The sequence below is a fragment of the Aquarana catesbeiana genome, linkage group LG07 (assembly GCF_042186555.1).
Source record: "Aquarana catesbeiana isolate 2022-GZ linkage group LG07, ASM4218655v1, whole genome shotgun sequence".
NCBI classification, from domain to species: Eukaryota; Metazoa; Chordata; class Amphibia; order Anura; family Ranidae; genus Aquarana; species Aquarana catesbeiana.
The window spans coordinates 4,503,157-4,526,026 of record NC_133330.1 but is presented as its reverse complement, the minus strand read 5'-3'; the positions used below and the strand labels follow the sequence as shown (position 1 = coordinate 4,526,026).

The following is a 22,870-nucleotide window of genomic DNA, read 5'->3' as shown; positions in this document are numbered from 1 at the left end:
TCAGCTTATACTTTCTGACGGCCTATCACATTCTTTGAGGTTCTAAAATGCCTGGGTAATACAAACACCTCCCTAAATGATCCAATTTGTAAAGTAGACACCCCAAGGTGTTTGCTGAGAGGTATGTTGAGTCCATTGGAGATCTTATTTTATGCCACAAGTTTTTGGAAAATGACAAAAAATAATGTATTTTTTTTTTTTTTTTACACAAAATTGTCACTTTAATGAGATATTTATCACACATGCCACAGGTATATGTGGAATTATACCCCAAAACACATTTTGCTACTTATCCCTGAGGATACCACATGTGTGAGAATTGTTGGGAGCCTACTGTATGTATTTATACATGTTGATCATATCACCCCTCATGTATTCATACATGGGGATCTTATCCTCCCTAATGTATTTAAACATGGAGATCATATCCCCCCTTATCTATTTATACATGGTGATCATATACCCCCTTATGTATTTATACATGGTGATCATATCCCCCTTATGTATTTATACATGGAGATCATATCCCCCCTTATGTATTTATACATGGTGATCATATCCCCCTTATGTATTTATACATGGAGATCATATCCCCCCTTATGTATTTATACATGGTGATCATATCCCCCTTATGTATTTATACATGGAGATCATATCCCCCCTTAATCTCCTCTTCTCAAGAAAGCATAAATTCAGTTCCTCTAATCTTTCCTCATAGCTGATCTCCTCCATGCCTCTTATCAGTTTGGTTGCCCTTCTCTGCACTTTCTCCAGTTCCCCAATATCCTTTTTGAGAACTGGAGCCCAAAACTGAACTGTATTTTCCAGATGAGGTCTTACTAATGATTTGTACAGATGATGTCTCTCTCTCTGGAGCCCAGTCACGGCCAGTGAACTGACCAAGTTCACTGGTCAGTTCACTGGCCGTTACCGGGAAATTAGTAGCACACTTAGATGTCCAGCTTGAGTGGCATTAATTTTGTCGCTGCGGGGAGGACTGGGCATCCCTTGTGAACGCGCTTTTGTAGACTAGCACATGGACACATGGACCTCCCTTTTTAACATGTGTGGACCTCTGCAGCCAGCATGTGACTCCCTGTTTGTATTTCATCCCTTTTTAATGAGTCTGACTATAAACAAGAAATATCTTTACCCAACTGTGTAAATCCTCCTGAAGAAGGAATATATACGTCTGATAACATTTTTTTCCTAAACATGTCGGGATGTACACTTTAGCTGCCAACCCGAACCCGTGCCCAATTTTAATTGGGATGGCTTACTGGGTTTGCTAGCTCTGGGTGATATTCATTATATGCTCTGCATGTTATATATCAACTCATTTTATTATTGCCTTCTAAGTGAACTGTTTTAAAAAAAAAAAAACATTTTTCTATTTTCTGTTTGCCTTTTATATATATCTACTCTCTATACTCCTTTCCTGCCCTATAAAGTCCAAAGAGGCATCCTCTCCATGCACTTTGTTGTATACACTCTTTGAATATTTCCTAGGATGATGGCAGGTATGCAGACCATTTAATTCTCATACACTTTTTTCTTACAGCTTGGCATTGCATGCTACTATTGAGCTTATGATCTACCAAAACCCCCAGATCCTTCTCCACCATTGATTCCCCAGTTGTACTCCCCCTAGTATGTATGATGAACATTCTTAGCCCCCAAGTGCAGAACTTTACATTTATCCACATTAAACCTCATTTGCAAAATAGTCGCCCAATTAAATAGTGCATTGAGGTCGGCTTGTAAGTTGGAGACATCCAACTGCATTGCATGAAATTTATTTCTATCTAAATCTAGTTCTGGATTGGCTTTTTTATTCAGGGATTTAAAGTCCTCCTGAATGCTGCCTTAAGGTCGTTATTCCTCAGGCTGTAGATCAGAGGATTAAACAAAGGGTTAATGAGGGCAATTATGACTGAAAACAGTTTGTTTACGCCAAACATATTAGTGGAAGTGGGAACCAAGTAAATAAAAATTGTGGAGCCATAGAAGATGAAGACCACCAAGAGGTGTGATGTGCAGGTGGAGAATGCTTTCAGCTTTCCAGTTTTGCCTTGAATGTGGAGAATTGTATTGAAAATTCTAACATATGGAAGAAATGTGAAAAGAAAAGCCGTTAATGCCACACTGCCACCCAATGCAAAAACGACCACTATGTTTATTGTTGGGTCAGTACATGTAATCTGGAACAAGTGTGGGAGGTCACAGAAGAAGCTGTGGATGGAATTTGGACCACAGAAGGACAACCTGAGCAAACAAAGTGTATGAACCAAGGAATAAATAAACCCAAAGACCCAAATTATAACAGATAAATGACTGCAAATCTTCCAGGACATAATTAGTTTGTAATGTAGGGGGTGGCAGATGGCGATGTACCGGTCATAGGACATAGCCGAGAGCAAGAGGAGCTCAGAGCAAGCAAAATAGACATAGAAAAAGACTTGGGCTGTACAGGCAGGGAGGGATATTGATCGTTTTTTGGTGACCAAGTCAAAGAGCATCCTTGGTCCACTCACTGATGAATAGGACATGTCCAGAAAAGCCAAATTGCTGAGAAAAAAATACATTGGGTTGTGCAGATGGTAGTCAGTGATGACCAAGAAAAATATAATGAGGTTTGTGATAAGAGTCATCAGATAGATCAGAAGGAAGAGCATAAAAAGTCCATTCATGGTTGGTGGATGGTCTGATAGACCCACAAGAATAAGAGTGATAATCTTTGTGAGATTCGTCATATTATTTATTCCCTCTCTGTGTAAATGTATCACCAATAAACAGTAAGAAAAATATAAATCTTAGAAATTATTAAAAATAAAACATGTAAGGTGTGCCCACATGTTATATTTGTGCAGACATTTGATTCAGTGAATATCTTATATAGATATAAAATGTTGGCATTCCCCCAGGACAGTCTGCTGTGTTGTAAGAATACAAAGCTTGAAGTCTTGTTAAGTTTCTCTAAAGATCTCATTTAAAACACCTTTGTCACTTGAGAGTCCTTTTTTTTTAAACTATAAAAATAAGTTTACAGTTCATAAAATGATTTCTGAATAAAACTCTACTGAAGTTCTATTCTTTTTTTAATTCTGTTTTTATTTATTGGCTATAGGACAAAGTAAGTATAAAACACTTTTAAAAAAAAAGAAAACAATAACTGCTTTTGTTTTTGCTCTTATAACTCTGTCAAAATAATAAAATAACATAAAAATAAAAGTGCAGCTCTAGAAACAGAATTCAAAATGAACTGAGATAATGTTGTGAATCTCACAATCAATATTAAGAATTATGTGAAACCTTGATAAAGTATATTCACAGTGATACTACATCAATATTAAAAAAACAAACAAATAAAATGTGAAATCCATTAGTGGTAGAAACCCAATGTATAGTGAGTCCAAAAATTAAATGAATAGAAACCAAATGTTCATAACATCCTCTTGACATCAAAAGTGAAAATAACTTGTGAGGAGAGTTTACAAGTAGATAATCCACCACCAATTAGATGAATGCTTACCAGAACGTTTGAACCCTGAAGGGCGTACGCCCAGTGAGTCAAACAGGCTGTCAGGTCACCTTGAGGCTAGGTGACAGATGCACTCTGTAGGAGTCAGAAGTGCACTGCTAGGTAGTGGACCCTAGGACTGACTGCTGTGGATTGAATCCTGGGAGGTTCAGGAAGCAGGTCAACTGGATCACTGACACAGATCCCACTGGGAGCTAGAGCATAGATTCTCCAGGGCGCAGAGTCTAAGAGCCAGCAGGTGTTCACCAGAGCCTCTAGTGGTGAGGATGGACTGCAGTCTGGCTCCAGGTCACGGCCCCCAGGGTCTCACAGCTCACGCTCACGGTAGACTACAGGAGAAGAGGAAGGCAACAGGCTGGAACAACAAGGAAAGTAAGGGACAAGCCAAGGTCGGGGCCACAAGCAGACAAGGACAACAGAGTTCACGCCAAGATTCAGGCTCACAGGCAAACAGGGATGATCGGGGACACGCCAAAGGTCAGGGTCACGAGCAGACAGGAATAGTTAAGAACAGGCCAAAGTTGGTAACTGGAATCAGACGTAGGAAACACAGCAAGTACACATGAAAGCTAACACACAATGGTTGATCAGCACTGCTGGCTTGCAGTGCACAGGTTAATATAGGATTCCCTGATAGGAGCTGGGGTGGAGCCATGCTAGAGGAGAGTTTACAAAAGCAGTCAGGTGAGGGTCAGCTGGTCTCTAGAGATGAACACATGGAGACAGGTAAGCTGACAGACAACTCTATTGCATAACCATGACAGTACCCCCCTCTTGTGAGGCCTCCCCCTCCCCCGCCTGTGCCCAGGCTTAAAGGGAAACTCCAGATGGAACCTCCTCAATAGACGAGAATCAAAGACCTCAGATGCAGTGATCCAAGACCTCTCCTCAGGACCAAACCCTTTCCAATGTACGAGGTACTGAAGAATGCCTTTACGGAGCCGGGAATCCAAAACTTGACTAAGCTCATACTTTAGATTATCCTCAGAGACCGGAACTGAGGTAGGGAGAGGATGAAAGGACTTATTGAGGACTAAAGGCTTTTTAGAAATGGGTAAGGGCACGAGAAGACCATCAGAAGTCTGAGCAGGGTCCCCCAGACCCTTAAAGATGAGCTGGACATCCAAAGCAGGACCATCAGACTGGGTAGAGGTCAGTGGATCCCTGAGGTCAGGTTGGTTAGAAGGTGATGTGTTACAAGAGTTAAGCTGGATAGCTGAAACACAAACAGAATGCAGAGAGCCCTGAACAAAAGATGGAAAACCCCACCTGGCCAAATGAGGCAGTCTATCCAAAGGATGGACTGAGCCTCTTAAACAGGATTAAACGGACGTAGTAGCAGTAGGGTGAGGCCAGGTTACAGAAGGTCCTGAACAAGTAGCAGGAAGCTCACTGGGCATAGGCTGGACTGGTGCAGAGGCAGACTGAACAGCATTGCCAGGTGCAGCGACCATCAGAATTGCATCGCAGGGCGTAGAGACTGTGAAACTGGTGGACGAGTCAGCCTGGGTGTGTGTCCAAGGGGGTCCAGGGACAGGCAAAGGGAAATGGCCATGCAAACTGGAGTGACTGATCGGCTCAAGTTCACAGGTGGGCTCCTCATCCAGAGTGCCACACGACCCAGAGAGTGCTTCAGCCCAACTATTGCAGGAGACATTCGAGAAATCGCTATATGCAGCGGGAAGAGCAGAAGATACTGGGATGGAGGCAACAGGAAGTTTCTCTTTTGGGGTAACCTTCAGTAGGCAGGAGGAGGAACAGGAGGAACCCCAAGTCAAGATCTGTCCAGCAGTCCAGTCAACATGTGGAGAATGGAGCCGTAACCAAGGAAGACCTAATATGATAGGAGATGAAGCCTTCGGTAAGACAAGGAAGGATATCCACTCCTGGCGGAGTGTCCTTACCGACATCTTAACAGGGAGTGTCTGGAAGCGGATAGGGCCCCCTGGGAGAACAGTGCCATCAATCGCCAAGACCACCAATGGCGTTGTAAGGGGCAAAAGGGTAAGTCTCATGGAAGACGCAGCTCCCCAGTCCATGAAATTGCCAGTGGCTCCGGAATCCAGATATGCCGAGACCGAACGAGGGGAAGTGCCAACATGAAGGAACACAGAATCGAGAAGATGAGAAGGTGAAGGTGATATTTCAGGGCCCAATACCCCACTTTCCAGATGTATTAGCCCTGAGCATTTTTCCGGACCAAGAGAACAAGTATCAGAAAAATGACCTTTGACGCCACAGTAGAGGCACAGGCCCAGAGTTCTGTGCCTAGTGCGTTGTTCGGGAGATAACTTGGTCCGGCCCAGCTGCATAGGTTCCTCAGCAGGCAGGAGGTGCTCCTCGGAATGAAGAGAAGGGACATGGAGCTCAGGCTGCCTAAAGAATGGGGAGTGCTGGCGTTTTTTTTCCAGGCCCTCTCCTGAAAGTGAATATCGATCTGGTTACACAAGGTGATGACACCATCCAGATCAGCAGGGAGAGATCTTCCTGCTAATTCATCCTTCACTCTATCAGAGAGGCCATGTAAAAAGGTTGCAACTAGGGCCTCATTATTCCAACTCAGCTCAGCAGTCAAAGTACGAAAATGAAGAGCGTACTGTCCCACAGAAGCAGACTATTGACGGAGACATAAAAGGGTGCTGGCCACTGAGGAGACACGACCCGGTTCCTCAAAGATATTCCGAAAAAGTTTCAAGAAATCAGACAGGCTAGAAACCACTGGATCATTTCGTTTCCACAGAGGGGCAGCCCAGGCTAACGCCTCGCTGGACAGGAGGGATATAATATAGGCTACCTTTGCCCGATCGGACAGGAAGTTTTGGGGCAGAAGCTCAAAATGAATTGTGCACTGGCTAAGGAACCCCCTGCAGGCCTTGGAGTCCCCAGAGAAACGGGCCGGAGCTGGCAGATGTAATGAATGTGTGGCTGTGACTGGTGCGATAGGTGCAGCAGCAGATAGCGGTTGAGGTTGTTGAACCGGGGGTCCTAATGAGGCCTGAACCTGTTCAAAACGGGATGCCAAATCCTGAAGGAATCGCATCACCTGGGTCTGATGTGATTCCTGGGTCTCAAGTCTGTGAACTAAGCCCTGCAACGGATCATCTGCGGGTAGCGGCACATCAGCCAGGTCCATGGCTGATCAAACTGTCAGGTCACCTTGAGGCTAGGTGACAGATGCACTCTGTAGGAGTCAGAAGTGCACCGCTAGGTAGTGGACCCTAGGACTGACTGCTGTGGATTGAACCCTGGGAGGTTCAGGAAGCAGGTCTACTGGATCACTGACACAGATCCCACTGGGAGCTAGAGCATAGATTCCCCAGGGGGCGGAGTCCAAGAGCCAGCAGGTGTTCACCAGAGCCTCTACTGGTGAGGATGGACTGCGCTGCAGTCTGACTCCAGGTCGCGGCCCCCAGGGTCTCACAGCTCACGCTCACGGTAGACTACAGGAGAAGAGGAAAGAGGCAACAGTCTGGAACAACAAGGAAAGTAAGGGACAAGCCAAGGTCGGGCCACAAGCAGACAAGGACAACAGAGTTCATACCAAGGTTCAGGGTCACAGGCAAACAGGGATGGTTGGGGACACGCCAAAGGTCAGGGTCACGAGCAGACAGGAATAGTTAAGAACAGGCCAAAGTCGGTATGTGGAATCAGACGTAGGAAACACAGCAAGTACACACGAAAGCTAACACACAATGGTTGATCAGCACTGCTGGCTTGCAGTGCACAGGTTAATATAGGGTTCCCTGATAGGAGCTGGGGTGGAGCCATGCTAGAGGAGAGTTTATAAAAGCAGTCAGGTGAGGGTCAGCTGGTCTCTAGAGATGGACACATGGAGACAGGTAAGCTGACAGACAACTCTATTGCATAACCATGACACAGGCTTGTGGTGGTGTACACCAAAGATGAAGGCTTCAAATCTGGCGACCTTTGATAACGGAATCAGGTAATCCCACAAGTCTTCAAATGGCTCTCAAGGGTAGTAACCTCCAAAGTAGATATTCATGGAGCAAGATGGATAGATTTTCCCATGCATTCATATATATAGTTGGAGAGGATAGCGTGATTCCATAAAAAATAATGGATATTTATTAAAGTTAAAAAAACTCATATTTGAGAAGATAAAAAGCGCTTTTTTGTATAATGGCAGCAGTGGAACCCGGGCCAATTGATTCTCAGGACCCTATTCCTGTTTGTCCAGTAGGAGAAGCAACCGCCCCAGCAAAAACATCCACTTCCAGGAGCCCTACCCTGGATTTAGCAGTGCCCAACACCACCGCCTCGTCATCGTCCTCCTCCCCGCACCTCTACCACAGCATAAGGTAAGGCCATGAATCGCCGCCTTCCAGATCTTTCAATCGAGCATCGGGGGGTAGTGTGTGTGGATTGCTGCCTTCCCAGTTGATTGATCGAGTGCTGGGGGGTATTGCGAGTGGATTGCCGCCTTCCCGATCGATCAATCGAGCGCGCGCCAGGGGGTAGGGGCAGTGCGAGTGAGATGGCCAGGTTTGTTTGCTGTTCCTCCCAAAATATTGAGCACCAGCCACCACTGATGTTTACACAGATTCACATTTATCTGGTATTCGGATCATTTCGGATGTGTGTAGGATCATGAATTTTTAGGGATACACTGAGTGCAAAACGTTCTTTATTTAGAGTCAGCATAGGTATCGGGGGGAGGGACCAGTGGCGGCCAGTGGAAATTTTTTTTTGGGTTGAGGCAAACAGTATGCCAACCCTCCGGTCGGTCAGTAGCACTTACCCTATCACCAGTGGCTTCCCCTGCTCGGTGGAAGCGCCTCCCGTTCTCCTGCTCTCCACAGGTCATCATGGCAGCGGCTTCCATTTCCTCCTTCCTCCTCGGTGGGCAATTGGGAGTGTTCACTTTTCGGCCAATCGGAAAATGGGTCTCACACCAGCCTCTGATCGGCCGGATTGGGGATCAGTGTTGTAACGCACCTGGGTGGGACCGGAGCGCACTCTCTGCGCCCCCAGCCCACCGTATTTTGAAGCCTATTAGAGCCTTTCGCTCTAATCAGATGCTTCAAAAAAAAAACCCCCGCCGTTGTAATTCATGTGCCTGGTGCCCTGAAAGGGGCCGGATGCATGAATCTATCCATTGCATATAGGGGGGTGGCATGGAGAGAGGGGGCGGTGCCGGGACGCCCTTTTATTTGACAAACCGCTCCTGATACCCCTACAGCTGAACCATAAATATCCTGTGCTACAAACACAGATGTGAATCTAAAATATAAAAGAATACGAGCGCAAAGTATCAATTATCCTCCAGTGCCAAAAGTATTCAATCAACACAACATTAACCCCTTCACACCCACCGTATGCAAATATGGGGCCCCACTGGAATGGGCTTTTTTCTGTGGGGCTGCATATCTCCCTTTGTGCTGGGAGTGCCCTGCATGGTGTGCTCCCAGTACAGAGACCCGGGTCTCACAGAGAGTCCAGGGCTCCGTTCTAATGATCGGGACCCAGGACTCCTAATTCCGGGTCACCTGATTGCTGTGATAGCCTCTGATTGGCTATCACAGTGATCAGTCACTGGGAAGCCCGTCCCCGTGTTTTCTGTCCTTGTGAATGAACGAAAGAGATACATTGTATCTTTCTCAGTCCTTGCAGAGATAGAAAAGTGTGTGTAGAATAGACATGTGCAATTCGTTTAGTTTCAAATTCATTTTTGACAAATTCCTAAATTTGGAAATATCCAAATTAACGAAAACCCGTTCAACCAATTTTTCCGAATATTTGTAAAATTCATAAATTAAAAATGGTAAAAATCCGGAACTTTGGAAATTCGAAAATCCAAAAATTAACGAAAATCCGAAAATAAGAATGGAGTCTGAAGTAACTAACTAATAATAACTTAACTATTACTAACTATTAAATTATAGGTATTGGAATTTCCTTTCAAATTTGGCTGTTAGTGAATGTAACAAATACAAATTTAACCAAAGTAACGAATTATCGAAAACGAACGCAATTTTTCGGCAGTGCACATGTCTATTGTAGAAAAAAATTAGAAAAATAATAATTAAAAAAACAATTAGTGTCAGTGTCGGCGTGTTTTAGGTATCACAAAAAAAAAAAATGCACACTATTGTTCTGGGCCGTACTCCGGGTACAAACAACAACTAACATACACATATAGTATCACTGCGATCGTCAGGAGCAGGAAAATTTATTTATTTTGGGTTGTTCTTTGGTGGTATGTTATGGTAGTAGCAAGAAATATACAGTTACATTTTTAAAAAAAACGGAAAATTGTATACTTACCTTCAGTAATTTTCCTTTCCTGACGCATCCCATAGCAGCACACACAATGGGTTGTGACTCCGCCTCCACAACCTGATAGGACTGGTTAGCTATAAGTTTTGAAGAGGAGCCCACCGCTGCATTCTCAGTAACTATCACCTTAGAAGGGTGGGATTCCCTGTGCTGCCATGGGATGCGTCAGGAAAGGAAAATTACTGAAGGTAAGTATACAATTTTCCATTTTCCTGACGCACCATGGCAGCACACACAATGGGAAATAACTCGCTACATGGGTGGGTGCTTTTAGAGCATTTTATTTACTCAGGTACAAGGTATAGAGGAGTTAGATTGAATGATTGATCTTCCGAACTCAACCGTAGTTAATTGAGCCGGATCTATTTTGTAGTGTGACATAAACGTGTTTTTAGAAGACCAAGTTGCTGCCTTGCAAATAGTTTCCGCTGACACTCTGCAGTACGCTGCCCAGGAGGTGGCCACTGCTCTGGTCGAGTGGGCTTTTAGACCATCCGGTATTGGGAGTGATTGTATAATGTACGTCCTCTTGATGATTTTAATCAACCAGGTCGCTATTGTTCTTGGGGAAGCTGCTTGCCCTTTTCTAGGGCCATGTGGAATGACTAGCAGGTTTTCGACCTTCCTGAACGGTTCAGTAGCTTCAAGGTAGGAAACAATGGTAGACTTGACATCTAGGGGATGTGGATGTCCTTCATTAGAGAGAAAGACTGGAAGATTGATTTCCGAGTTAAAGTGGAAGGTAGACGTCACTTTGGGTATAAATCGTTCTGATGGTCTGAGAACAACTCTATCCGGGTAGAGGACTAGATGTGGTTCTTTAATTAATAGAGCGTGCATCTCTGAGACTCTCTTGGCAGACGTTATTGCGATCAGAAACGATAATTTGAGCGTCAGATCCCATTAGGATACTGATTCCAGGGGAAGAAATGTTTTTTTTGATAGAGCTTCTAACACGGTGGACAAATTCCAGGTTGGAAAGACTGGTTTTCTGGGAGGCCTCATCTTCATGCATGCCTTTAAGAACTGAACTATGAGCGGGTCTAAAGCCCATCTAGTTCCCATCATTGCGGACAGTGCCGAGACTTGTACTTTAAGAGTGCTCGCACCCAGGCCCTTTTCCAGGCCTAGCTGCAAGAACTCCAAGATATGATAGACTGAAGGAGAGAACGGATCCCAAGAATGTTGCTGGGCAAACGTGGTAAATCTCTCCCAGATCCTGTTATACGTGCCATTTGTTGATCTTTTCCTAGCCTGTTGCAGTGTGGCCACTACTCTGAGTGAGCATCCCTTGTCCAGCAGCTTTTCCCTTTCAACCTCCATGCCGTTAGGTGTAAGCGTTCTGGTGCCGGGTGTAGGAATCGACCCTGAGAGAGTAAATTCGGGCTCAACAGGAGCGGAAGCGGCTCCTCTGTGTTCAGCTGTAATACAGTCGCGAACCAAGGTCTCCTTGGCCAGAAGGGCAGTACTGCTATGACCGTGGATGTCGAGTTCCTCAGCCTGGCCAGAAATCTGGCTATTAGGGGAATCGGAGGAAAAATGTATCCCAGGTGGAATTCCCATGGGTGGTGAAGGCAATCGATCCCTGCTGCTGTCGGATAGTTGTTCCTCGCTAAGAATCTAATACACTTGTTGTTCTCTGGGGTTGCCGCTTGATCTATATCGGGAATCCCCTATTTGCGGGTGATGAGAGCAAAGGCTTGGGAACTGAGAGACCACTCGTTGTTCGACACAAACATCCTGCTCAGGTCGTCCGCTAGTTGGTTTTGCATACCCGGAACATAAGTCGCCTTCAAGTCCGTCAGGTAGATCTGAGCCCACTCGAGTATGGGTCGCACTTCCTCCATGAGCGTTCTGCTCCTGGTACCTCCTTGTTTGTGGATGTAATTTACTGCTACCGTATTGTCTATACGTAAGAGAACACTTTTCCCTTCTAGGCATGGTCCGAATGCTAGAATAGCCTGTCAGGCGGCTCTGAGTTCCAGGACATTTGAGACTATGCCCTGTGGGCGGAAAGACCAACGTCCCTGTGCTCCGTGATGTTGGTAGTGTGCTCCCCATCCCTGAAGGCTGGCATCTGTCGTGACTACTTCTGGTAGTGGAGGAACTATGGGACGACAGCGTGTTAGGTTGTTGACCCGTGTCCACCACCATGCTGATCTTTTTACTGCCTGGCTGATGACTATTCTCTGTTTCATTGAAGACCTGTTCCATTGAGACAGGAATGCATTTTGAAAGACCCCTGAGTTCCACTGGGACCACTGGATCATTAGGAAGGTCGTTGACATGGAGCCCAGGATGCTCAGACACATTCTGGCAGGAAGATGATCTGCCGCCAACAGGTTCTTTATTTTGTGAATCAATGGCCCTATCTTCTCTTGAGGCAACCCGAACGTATTGGAGCTGGTGTCTAATTCTGCGCCTAAGAAGACCATTCTTTGAGTTGGAACCAGACTGCTCTTTCCCCAATTTATTATCCAGCCGAACTGTTGAAGTGTGGAAATTAGAACTGCTCGATGCTGGAGGGCAACTTGCTGGCTGTCGGCCAAGAGGATGATGTCGTCGAGGTAGTGCAACACCCTTAGCCCTTTTTCTCTTAGGTGAGCTATGATCGGGAGTAAGACTTTTGTAAAGGTTCTGGGAGCCGTCGATATGCCAAACGGAAGGCTTTGGAACTGGAAATGCTGACGACCTATTGCAAAGCGTAGGAATTTCTGAAAGGTTTGGTGCACCGGAATATGCAGATAGGCGTCGGACAAATCGACCGAGAGCATCCAGTCCCTTGTTCCTATTGCTAGTAATATGGACTGGAGGCTCTCCATCTTGAAGGATTCGACTGAAATTGTTTCGTTTAGGTCTTTCAAGTCCAGCACTGGCCTCAAATCTCCCGTCTTTTTTGCTACTAGAAAAAGCGGAGAGTAGAATCCTAAACCTCTCTGTTCCTGAGGAACCTCTAAGATTGCTTGTTTCTGCGACAGTTCTTGAATATAACTGGTCAGGATCTTTCATTTTGGTAGAGAAGATGGTGTTCTGGTCAGTCTGAAGTGGTCTTCTGGAGGTTTGTGTTTGAATGACCATCTGTGACCCTCCTGGATGGTGGAAATCATCCAGGAGTCTCTTATTTGATTTTCCCAAGTCCGAGTAAATCGCCTCAACCTTGCTCCTACTATCGCGGGCTGGGCGTGCACGCCATCAAAATGACTTCTGCTGTTCTCCTGAATTGGGGACTTTAGGTTTTTGCACCCTCACAAAGGACGACTGGGGGTTTCGCCAGTTTCGCTTGAATTCCCTTCCTGGTTTGTAAGATCTTGCCTCTCGGTATCTCTCTGGCAACTGGCGTCTAAACTGTGGATTTCTTTGTTTGGGTCTTCTATCGGAAGGGATGAGGCCAGACTTCCCTCCAGTAACTTTTGAAATCGCTGTATCTAGTTTAGGGCCAAATAAGTTAGTGCCATCGTAGGGAATCCTACACCAGGTCGACTTAGAAGTCGCATCTGCGACCCATGGTTTTAACCAGAGTGCTCTCCTTGACATTACTGAAGCCAACATCGCCCTTGCTGAAGATCTTATGATATCCATGGCCGCTTTAGCCACAAAGTCTCCTGCTAGGCTAAGTTCTTGCATAGCTGATATGATTTTTTCCTGATCCGCTGCCTCTAGCAACAATTTTTCAATGTTGGCTGCCCAAAAGGTAATCGCTCTGCCGACCGCTGCCAGAGTGATCGCTGGTCTACATGCTCCTCCTGCTGCTGAATAGGCTTTCTTAAGATCGAGGTCTATTTTTCGATCCATTACATCCCTAAAGGTTACGGCATCCTCGATCGGGAGAGTTACGTGCCGCGCCAGACGCATTAATGAGGAATCTACTACAGGAGCTGAAATTAGAGGGTTCACCATTGGGTCCCTTAATGGGTAGAGTTTAGCTATCCTGTTGTTCAGGCTGGTTTTTTTATCTGGTTTCTGCCACTCGTCCTTTATTAGCTCCTCTAGCTCTTCAATAAAAGGAAAGGTTTCAGGGTCTTTTTTCAGGTTAGGAAAATACTTTCTTAACTTGCGTGGCGCCTCTTTTTCTTCTTCCCACCCGATTGCCTCTTTTACAGATTTTGCGAAGGGATCTATAAGCGCAAAATCAAATGAAGTGGGCATTAGAATCTCTTCCTCTTCTGGGGAGTCTTCCTGAAGAGTATGAGAGGCTGACGGGGAGAGATCTTGCGGCGTATAAGAGGTTGAGGCCACTGAAGCCTGATGGATTCGTGGGCTGCCACTTGCATGATAGACTCTTTCACAGATTCTTTTATTATGTTGGATGCTTCCCTTGCATCCGATTCTCTTTCACGAGTTGCTTCATTAAAACAGACTTGACAGACTAGTTTAGCAGGTAGTGCTACAGCTCCGCAAACCCAGCAGGCGTTTGCCGCAGGATGGGTGCGTTGATCATCGCAAGGTTGACGGGATGAAGTCTCATCTCTATGGTGGTGGGATGAGGTTCTTGACCGACTTCGTCTGGACTGAGAATTTTTTGAAGGTGATCGGTCCCTGCGTTTGGAGTGCGTTGATCTTGATGATCTGCCAGAGCTATCAAAATAACATAGCATTAGTGGCAAGGCTCTCTTTTACTCCTCTTCACTACTTACCTAATGTCTGTCCCCCTTACCTTGTAGCCCGTGAATGGTCTGCTGGAGCAGCGGCCTCCATAAAGCGAGATAGAGTGTATCTGAAGGAAAAAGTTTGTTTGTTTTGTTTTGTTTTTTTTTTTTTTTAAAAACAGGAGGTGCCAAGAGAAAAGAAATGCAGAGTTTTAGCAATATAGGAGAGAGTCCAAGACTTACCAGTGTCAGGGGTCGAAAAGGGGCACAAGGCAGCACCGTGGTGAGGTTCTGGTGCTCACAGAGGCAAAATGACAGAATTCCTCTGTTTTTAAATCTACCGCCGTCGCGGTGGCTCTGACGTCATGGCCGCGCATGCGCAGTGGCCATTTGCGGCGTCCGGCGCCATCTTGGAATCTGGCATGCCCTAACGCCGCCTATGTCAGATCCTGTGCGCCCTAGAGCCGGCGCTATGCACAGTAAGAAAACGCTGTGGGGCTACAGCGCCCAGCGTGCCTTGAGACATGATTACACAGATGTGCATGAAGGAAATGCAGGATGTCAGGAGAGGGAAGAGAGGAAGAGAGAGAAATAAAGAAAGGACAGTACCTGGAGGCCGCTGCAGATGTCACCAAAAACCTCTTTAAGGTTTGTAAGGCAAAGGTGGATTGTTTGTGTTTTTTTTTTTTTTTTTTAACCCCTGAGACCACCAGAGTGGGGTTCCCCTGCATAAAGCTCTTTTAGAGACTGTACAGCCAGGGCTTCCGACTAGGAGAGGCTTGAACCTAGCTGGGGCGAAGCGGTAAGGGGTTTTCAGCTTTTACCGGTCCAACCATCTAGGTGAGGAAAAAAAGGAGAATGCAGAGGTGGGCTCCTCTTCAAAACTTATAGCTAACCAGTCCTATCAGGTTGTGGAGGCGGAGTCACAACCCATTGTGTGTGCTGCCATGGTGCGTCAGGAAAAGTTTTTTTTTTGTTTTGTTTTTTTAACTTTTGGGCCAGTTTTCCTTAGATAATAAAAAAAAATCAGGAGATATCTATTACCATTTATCACCATATGAAAGCCCAATTTTTCCTGAAAAAAATGCGGAGTAATACACCTGGATGCACAGAGTAGTTGTGATGATCTGTACAGGTTTACTAACAAGAAAATCACCACAAGGAGCTCTGTTCTGGTGGATTGATGGAAACAAGTCTCCTTGTGTAGATTTTCTTGTTTTTTTCTCATCTGGTCTATAGAGTTTGGGAGAGGCGGCCGGAGTCTAATATCCCCCAACCACATGGTATCTTTGGACACATCCATGCACCTGGCTCTCTTGCTGTTTACAGGTTTAACCCTTTCATGACTAAGCCTATTTTTGAAATTTGGTGTTTACAAGTTAAAATCCGTATTTTTTGCTAGAAAATTACTTAGAGTTCCCAAACATTATATATATATTTTTTAGAAGAGAATCTAGAGAATAAAATGGCGATTGTTGCAATATTTTTTATCACACGGTATTTGTGCAGCGGTGTTTTAAACGCAAATTTTTGGAAAAGGGACACTTTCACGAATTTTAAAAAATCCAAACAGTAAAGTTACCCCAATTTTTTTGTATAATGTGAAATATGATGTTACGCCGAGTAAATAGATACCAAACATGTCACCCTTTATAATTGCACGCACTCGTGAAATGGCGACAAACTACGGTGACGCTTTAAAATTTTTTTACAGTTACCAGGTTTGAGTTACAGAGGAGGCCTAGGGCTAGAATTATTGCTCTCGCTCTGACGATCGCAGCGATACCTCATATGTGTGATTTGAACACCGTTTACATATGCGGGCGCGACTTCCGTATGCGTTTTCTTTGCTGCGCGAGCTCGCGGGGACAGGGGCACTTTAAAAATTTTTTTTTTTTTTTTTTTTTTTTTTACTTTATAAATTGTGTTTTTTAAAAAAAATTTTTTTTTTACTTTTATTGCTGTCACAAGGAATGTAAACATCCCTTGTGACAGTAATAGGTGGTGACAGGTACTCTTTATGGAGGGATCGGGGGTCTAAAAGACCCCCGATCCCTCCTCTGCACTTCAAAGTATTCAGAAAACGGCGATTCTGAATACTGTGTACTTTTTTAAATTCGGCGCCATTGGCAGCCGAGTAAACGGGAAGTGACGTCATGACATCGCTTCCGCGTTTACAACGAGAAGGCTGGAACAAATCCGCCCACAGCTTTGTTCCAGCCCGCCCCCAGCCACCGAAGGCACACGATCAGACACCGGGCCTCCCAATCGCACGGGAGGCCCGGTAACAGCGGTGGGAGGCGGCGGGAGGGGGGATGTCCCCTCTCGCTCCTCCGGTATAACAACCGAGCGTCTTTGGGCTTAGGCATTAAGATTTGTTTTCCCCTTAGGCGCGAAGGGGATAAAACTGTGAAATATAATAATACACCAAACTCTAAATGTTTAATGACCATTGGGCGGCACGGTGGTGTAGTGGGCGGCACAGTGGTGTAGTGGGTAGCACTCTCACCTAGCAGTAAAAAGGGTCGCTGGTTCGAATCCCAACCACGACACTACCTGCCTGGAGTTTGCATGTTCTCCCTGTGCCTGCGTGGGTTTCCTCCGGGTACTCTGGTTTCCTCCCACACTACAAAGACATGCTGGTAGGTTAATTGGCATCTGTCCAAAATTGGCCCTAGCATAGTAATGTGAGTTGGGGACCTTGGAATGTGGGATCCTTGAGGGTAGGAACCAATGTGAGTGTGCGATGTATGTATGGAGCGTTGCGTAAAATTGACGGCGCTATATGGGTACCTTAAATACATAATGATATAATAGATGAGCATCTTAATGAGACACAGTGTACAGGAATAGGGACAATTGTAGACACTCACTCACGTTGAACTCGATGGACTGGTGTCTTTATTCAACCTTACTAACTATGTGACAGTCCAATACAGACACCAATTTCCATCAGTGTGAATCGTGATGAGTCTAATGCCCCGTACACACGGTCGGATTTTCCGACAGATGTGTGATAGGACCTTGTTGTCGGAAATTCCAACCGTGTTTGGGCTCCATCACACATTTTCCATCGGATTTTCCGACACACAAAGTTTGAGAGCAGGCTATAAAATTTTCCGACAACAAAATCCGTTGTCGGAAATTCCGATCGTGTGTACACAAATCCAATGGACAAAGTGCCACGCATGCTCAGAATAAATAAAGAGATGAAAGCTATTGGCCACTGCCCCGTTTATAGTCCCAACGTACGTGTTTTACGTCACCGCATTCAGAACGCTCAGATTTTCTGACAACTTTGTGTGACCGTGTGTATGCAAGACAAGTTTGAGCCAACATCCGTCGGAAAAAATTCTAGGATTTTGTTGTCGGAATGTCCGAACAAAGTCCGTGTGTACGGGGCATAAGAACTCCAATTTGTGCCCCAATCTTAATCATGTGATAGACTGTGCTGGAAAACGTGTTCTCCTGCGATTCCACCCCTCCCCCCTTAGCACACTCACCAGATGCTTTGACCCAAATACTTTGTAGGTCTGCCTGCGCTTTGGTCTAACAATCCCAAGCTCCGTGTCTCCACTCTCCTCTTTGCTGTCTTATCTCCAATCATTCACAAAAGATCAGAGACACTCTCATAGCACAACCAATATTTATTGTTAAAATATGTGGTGTACAAGGTGATAAAGTAAAACTCACATTTGCCTGTGCCTAAGCTGGCACCAAGCTATTTCAGCATTGTATCTGTTTCAAATGTCACAAGCTGGAAGAATGCACAGGGGCGACACGTTTCGAGGCTGCCCAGCCTCTTTCTCAAGCCTGCCCCATCCTAGTAGGACAGATCTATATATATACAAAGTGGAAAGTGGAAGTCACAGTTAAACTTTGTAAGGATCAGGAATATTGACTATTGCCCTTTATGGAGTTCCCTAAGGACCCCAAGTTATAATCTATTTAATAATTTTCTGTTTTTTTTTTCTATTCCTTTCTATTCTATTCCATTCTATTCTCTTCTTTTATTTTCTATCCTATTCTGTTTTACTCTATTATTTTCTATTCTTTTATTTTCTGTAAAATTATTTTCTATTCTATTCTATTTTTTTCTATTCTGTTCATTTATTTTCTGTTCTAGTTTATTCTCTTTGGAAATTGGAAAACTTTTTGAATTCAAAAACTATTCAAATTCGAAAACTTTTCTAAATTGATTGGAAAACTTTTAGAATCGATTCAAATTCGAAAATTCGAATACGAATAAATGAAACGAATCCCAAAAATGAATTAAACGAATTAAACAAATTTATGTAAATAACAGATTGAAGGGAAACTAAATGAAACAAATTTTTTTGTTCTGCACATGTCTAGTCACCTCTGATACATTGTACACAAAACTGCAGTGTTAGTAAGATCACTCCTGGTCTCTGTTGCTGGCCAGGACCTTTTTTTCCCCATAGTCACACTGGGTACCTGTAAAATTTGGTGCCCAAAATGTCCCCAAAAAGGTACAGTAGTGGCCTACACGATCCTGAGTATGTCAGCTGAGAGTGAAGGAAAAGCCTCACTGTCAGAATACATGGCAATGGCAAAATACGAACCTGTAAAAAGCAGCAGCACCCTGACAGATATCTCAGACGATGAAGAAGAGGTTACATAGTTACATAGTAGGTGAGGCTAAAAAAAAGACACAAGTCCATCAAGTCCAACCTATGTGTGTGATTATGTGTCAGTATTACATTGTATATCCCTGTATGTTGTGGTCATTCAGGTGCTTATCTAATAGCTTCTTGAAGCTATCAATGCACCCCACTGAGACCACCACCTGTGGAAGGGAATTCCACTTCCTTGCCGCTCTTGCAGTAAAGAACCCTCTATGTAGTTTAAGGTTAAGACTCTTTTCTTCTAATTTTAAGAAGTGGCCACGAGTCTTGTTAAACTCCCCTCTGCAAAAAAGTTTTCTCCCTATTGTGGGGTCACCAGTACGGTATTTGTATATTGAAATCATATCCCCTCTCAAGCGTCTCTTCTCCAGAGAGAATAAGTTCAGAGCTCACAACCTTTCCTCATAACTAAGATCCTCCAGACCCTTTATTAGCTTTGTTGCCCTTCTTTGTACTCGCTCCATTTCCAGTACATCCTTCCTGAGGACTGGTGCCCAGAACTGGACAGCATACTCCAGGTGCGGCCGGACCAGAGTCTTGTAGAGCGGGAGAATTATCGTTTTATCTCTGGAGTTGATCCCCTTTTTAATGCCAATATTCTGTTTGCTTTGTTAGCAGCAGCTTGGCATTGCATGTCATTGCTGAGCCTGTCATCTACTAGGACACCCAGGTCCTTTTCCATCCTAGATTCCCCCAGAGGTTCTCCCCCCAGTGTATAGATTGCATTTATATCTTTGCCAAACAAATGCATTATTTTACATTTTTCTACATTGAACCTCATTTGCCATGTAGTCGCCCACCCCATCCATTTGTTCAGATCTTTTTGCAAGGTTTCCACATCCTGCGGAGAAGTTATTGCCCTGCTTAGCTTAGTATCGTCTGCAAATACAGAGATTGAACTGTTTATCCCATCCTCCAGGTGGTTTATAAACAAATTAAATAGGATTGGACCCAGCACAGAACTCTGGGGAACCCCACTACCCACCCCTGACCATTCCGAGTACTCCCCATTTATCACCACCCTCTGAACACGCCCTTGTAGCCAGTTTTCAATCCATGTACTCACCCTATGGTCAATGCCAATGGACCTTACTTTGTACAGTAAACGTTTATGGGGTACTGCGTCAAATGCTTTTGCAAAATCCAGATACACCACGTCTACGGGCCTTCCTATAACCAGATGGCAACTCACCTTCTCATAGAAGGTTAGTAGATTGGTTTGGCAAGAACGATTCTTCATGAATCCATGCTGATTACTGCTAATGATATCGTTCTTATTACTAAAATCTTGTATATAATCCCTTATCATCCCCTCCAAGAGTTTACATACTATTGATGTTAGGCTAACTGGTCTGTAATTCCCAGGGATGTATTGTGGGCCCTTTTTAAATATTGGTGCTAGATTAGCTTTTCTCCAATCAGCTGGTACGATTCCAGTCAGTAGACTGTCAGTAAAAATTAGGAACAATGGTCTGGCAATTACTTGACTGAGTTCTCTAAGTACCCTCGGGTGCAAGCCATCTGGTCCCGGTGATTTATTAATGTTAAGTTTCCCAAGTCTAATTTTAATTCTGACCTCTGTTAACCATGGAGGTGCTTCCTGTGATGTGTCCTGAGGATAAACACTGCAGTTTTGGTTACTGAAGCCCCCCGATTCACTCGTGAAGACTGAGGAGAAGAATAAATTCAACACCTTCACCATCTCCCCATCCTTTGTAACCAGATGTCCTTCCTCATTCTTTATGGGGCCATTATGGTCTGTCCTCCCTTTTTTACTGTTTACATATTTAAAGAATTTCTTGGGATTTTTTTTGCTCTCCTCCGCTATGTGTCTTTCATGTTCTATCTTAGCCGTCCTAATTGCACCCTTACATTTCTTGTTGCATTCTTTATAAAGTCTGAATGCTGAGGATGATCCCTCAACCTTGTATTTTTTGAAGGCCTTCTCCTTTGCTTTTATATTCAGTTTTACATTGGAGTTAAGCTATCCGGGACTTTTGTTTGCTCTTTTAAATTTATTACCCAATGGGATACATTGGCTAATGCCCTTATTTAATATGCTCTTAAAGCAAACCCATCTCTCCTCCGTATTCTTTTGTTCCTAAGATTTTATCCCAATTTATGTCTTCTAGCAAGGTTCGTAGTTTAGGGAAATTGGCTTTTTTGAAATTCAGTGTCTTTGTATTCCCTTTATGTTTCCTATTTGTGTGATTTATACTGAAACTAATTGACCTGTGATCGCTGTTACCTAAATTGCCCCGTATTTCCACATCCGTGATCAGGTCTGTATTGTTGGTAATCAGTAGAGCCAGTAATGTTTTATTTCTAGTTGGTGCGTCTACCATCTGACCCATAAAACTGTCCTGCAAGACATTAAGGAACTGGCGAGCCTTAAATGAATGCGCAGTTCCCTCCGCCCAGTCTATTTCTGGATAGTTAAAATCCCCCATTATGATAACACTTCCCATCCTTGCTGCTAATCCAAATTGTGATAGGAGGTCCGTCTCCCCCTCCTCCCTCAGGTTAGGGGGCCTATAGCATACTCCCAGTATTATTTTCCCCTTAGTTTCATCCCTTTGGAGTTCTACCCATAAGGATTCCACCCCTTCCCTAGCTCCCTCAGTGATATCATCTCTCACATTCACTTGTACATTATTCTTGATATATAGGCATACCCCTCCCCATATTTTACCCTCTCTATCCTTGCGAAAAAGGGTATACCCTTGAATGTTTGCCAGCCAATCATGAGAGCTGTTGAACCAAGTCTCTGAAATTCCCACAAAATCCAAATCCTCCTCATACAACAGTGTCTCTAGTTCACCCATCTTGTCTGCCAGGCTCCTGACATTGGTGAACATGCCATGTAGTTTAGACCGGTCGCAATATTATCCTCTTATTGGGTGTTCTGAGGTCCCTGCTAAGGTCAGGCATACAGTACCTGACCCCAGGTTGGTGAAGTGCTAGAAATATATAATTATGCTCATATGCAGTTGGGCGCAGGTACTAGCGCTGCTCTACGTTTTGGTGATCTGGCAAGCACCGGTGGCCTAGTACATCCTGGTCTTTTAGACACCAGCGCTGCAGTATCTCATGGTGAAGTGGCAAGCCCCAGAAGTGCAGCACAAGCTGGTGAGGAGGCTAGCCCCAGGGCGGGTGTTATTACTAGGCAAACTAGACAGCTGCCTATTGTGTAAAAAAAATTGCCCCTGTCATGAAGGGGGTAAAAACCTTTCTGGAGGTCAAGTGGTTAATGTATTCATCTTTTACAGTTATGGAAGAGGAATGAAGTAGACCAAATATAGATACACATTACACACTTTAGGGCAGGGGTAGGCAACTCCCGACACTGGTGCCGCAAGCGGCACTTGAAGCCTCTTTTGCCGGAACTCAACTCCCTCCCCATCAGCAGAGGGAGATGTCAGTGAGACAATAATGCATTCCAAGTTCAGAATTCCCCACACTGCACCTGCACTGAGGGGAGGCACTGCACCCCCACACATTGTACAAGATGGGAAACATTGATTAGTTCTCTAACTTTGCTGTAGCTGCGATCGTCAGCTCTTGTGATGGGGAAGAGATTGGGTACAGTTCTGGTAGTAGGGGCAGTCCCTGTTTCCAGGAGGAAGGGGACTGTCATTGGCCACTGCTAAAGCCAATCACAGTAGAAAATTGAGGGGGTAAGAGGGCCACTGAAAGAAAAGTAGCAGTCGGACCAAGCAGCTTAATTTGGAGGGTTTATTACAAAAATTGTATAATACAAAATAGTACAAAAAACTGGTTACCCACCACCAAACACC

The 22,870-nt window shown here is 44.6% G+C and overlaps 1 protein-coding gene across 1 annotated transcript; it reads right to left on the bottom strand.

Annotated features, from left to right (window-relative positions):
* Nucleotides 1–1,835: 1,835 nt before the first annotated feature.
* LOC141102454 (olfactory receptor 5V1-like) lies at nt 1,836–2,753 on the bottom strand. Its single transcript, XM_073591402.1, has one exon. It carries the CDS (start codon nt 2,751–2,753, stop codon nt 1,836–1,838), a length of 918 nt encoding a protein of 305 aa, XP_073447503.1.
* Nucleotides 2,754–22,870: the final 20,117 nt, after the last annotated feature.

Bases quoted from the DNA above. Each gene is read 5' to 3' on its own strand.
- LOC141102454 (XM_073591402.1), bottom strand. From the start codon at position 2,753: ATGACGAATCTCACAAAGATTATCACTCTTATTCTTGTGGGTCTATCA.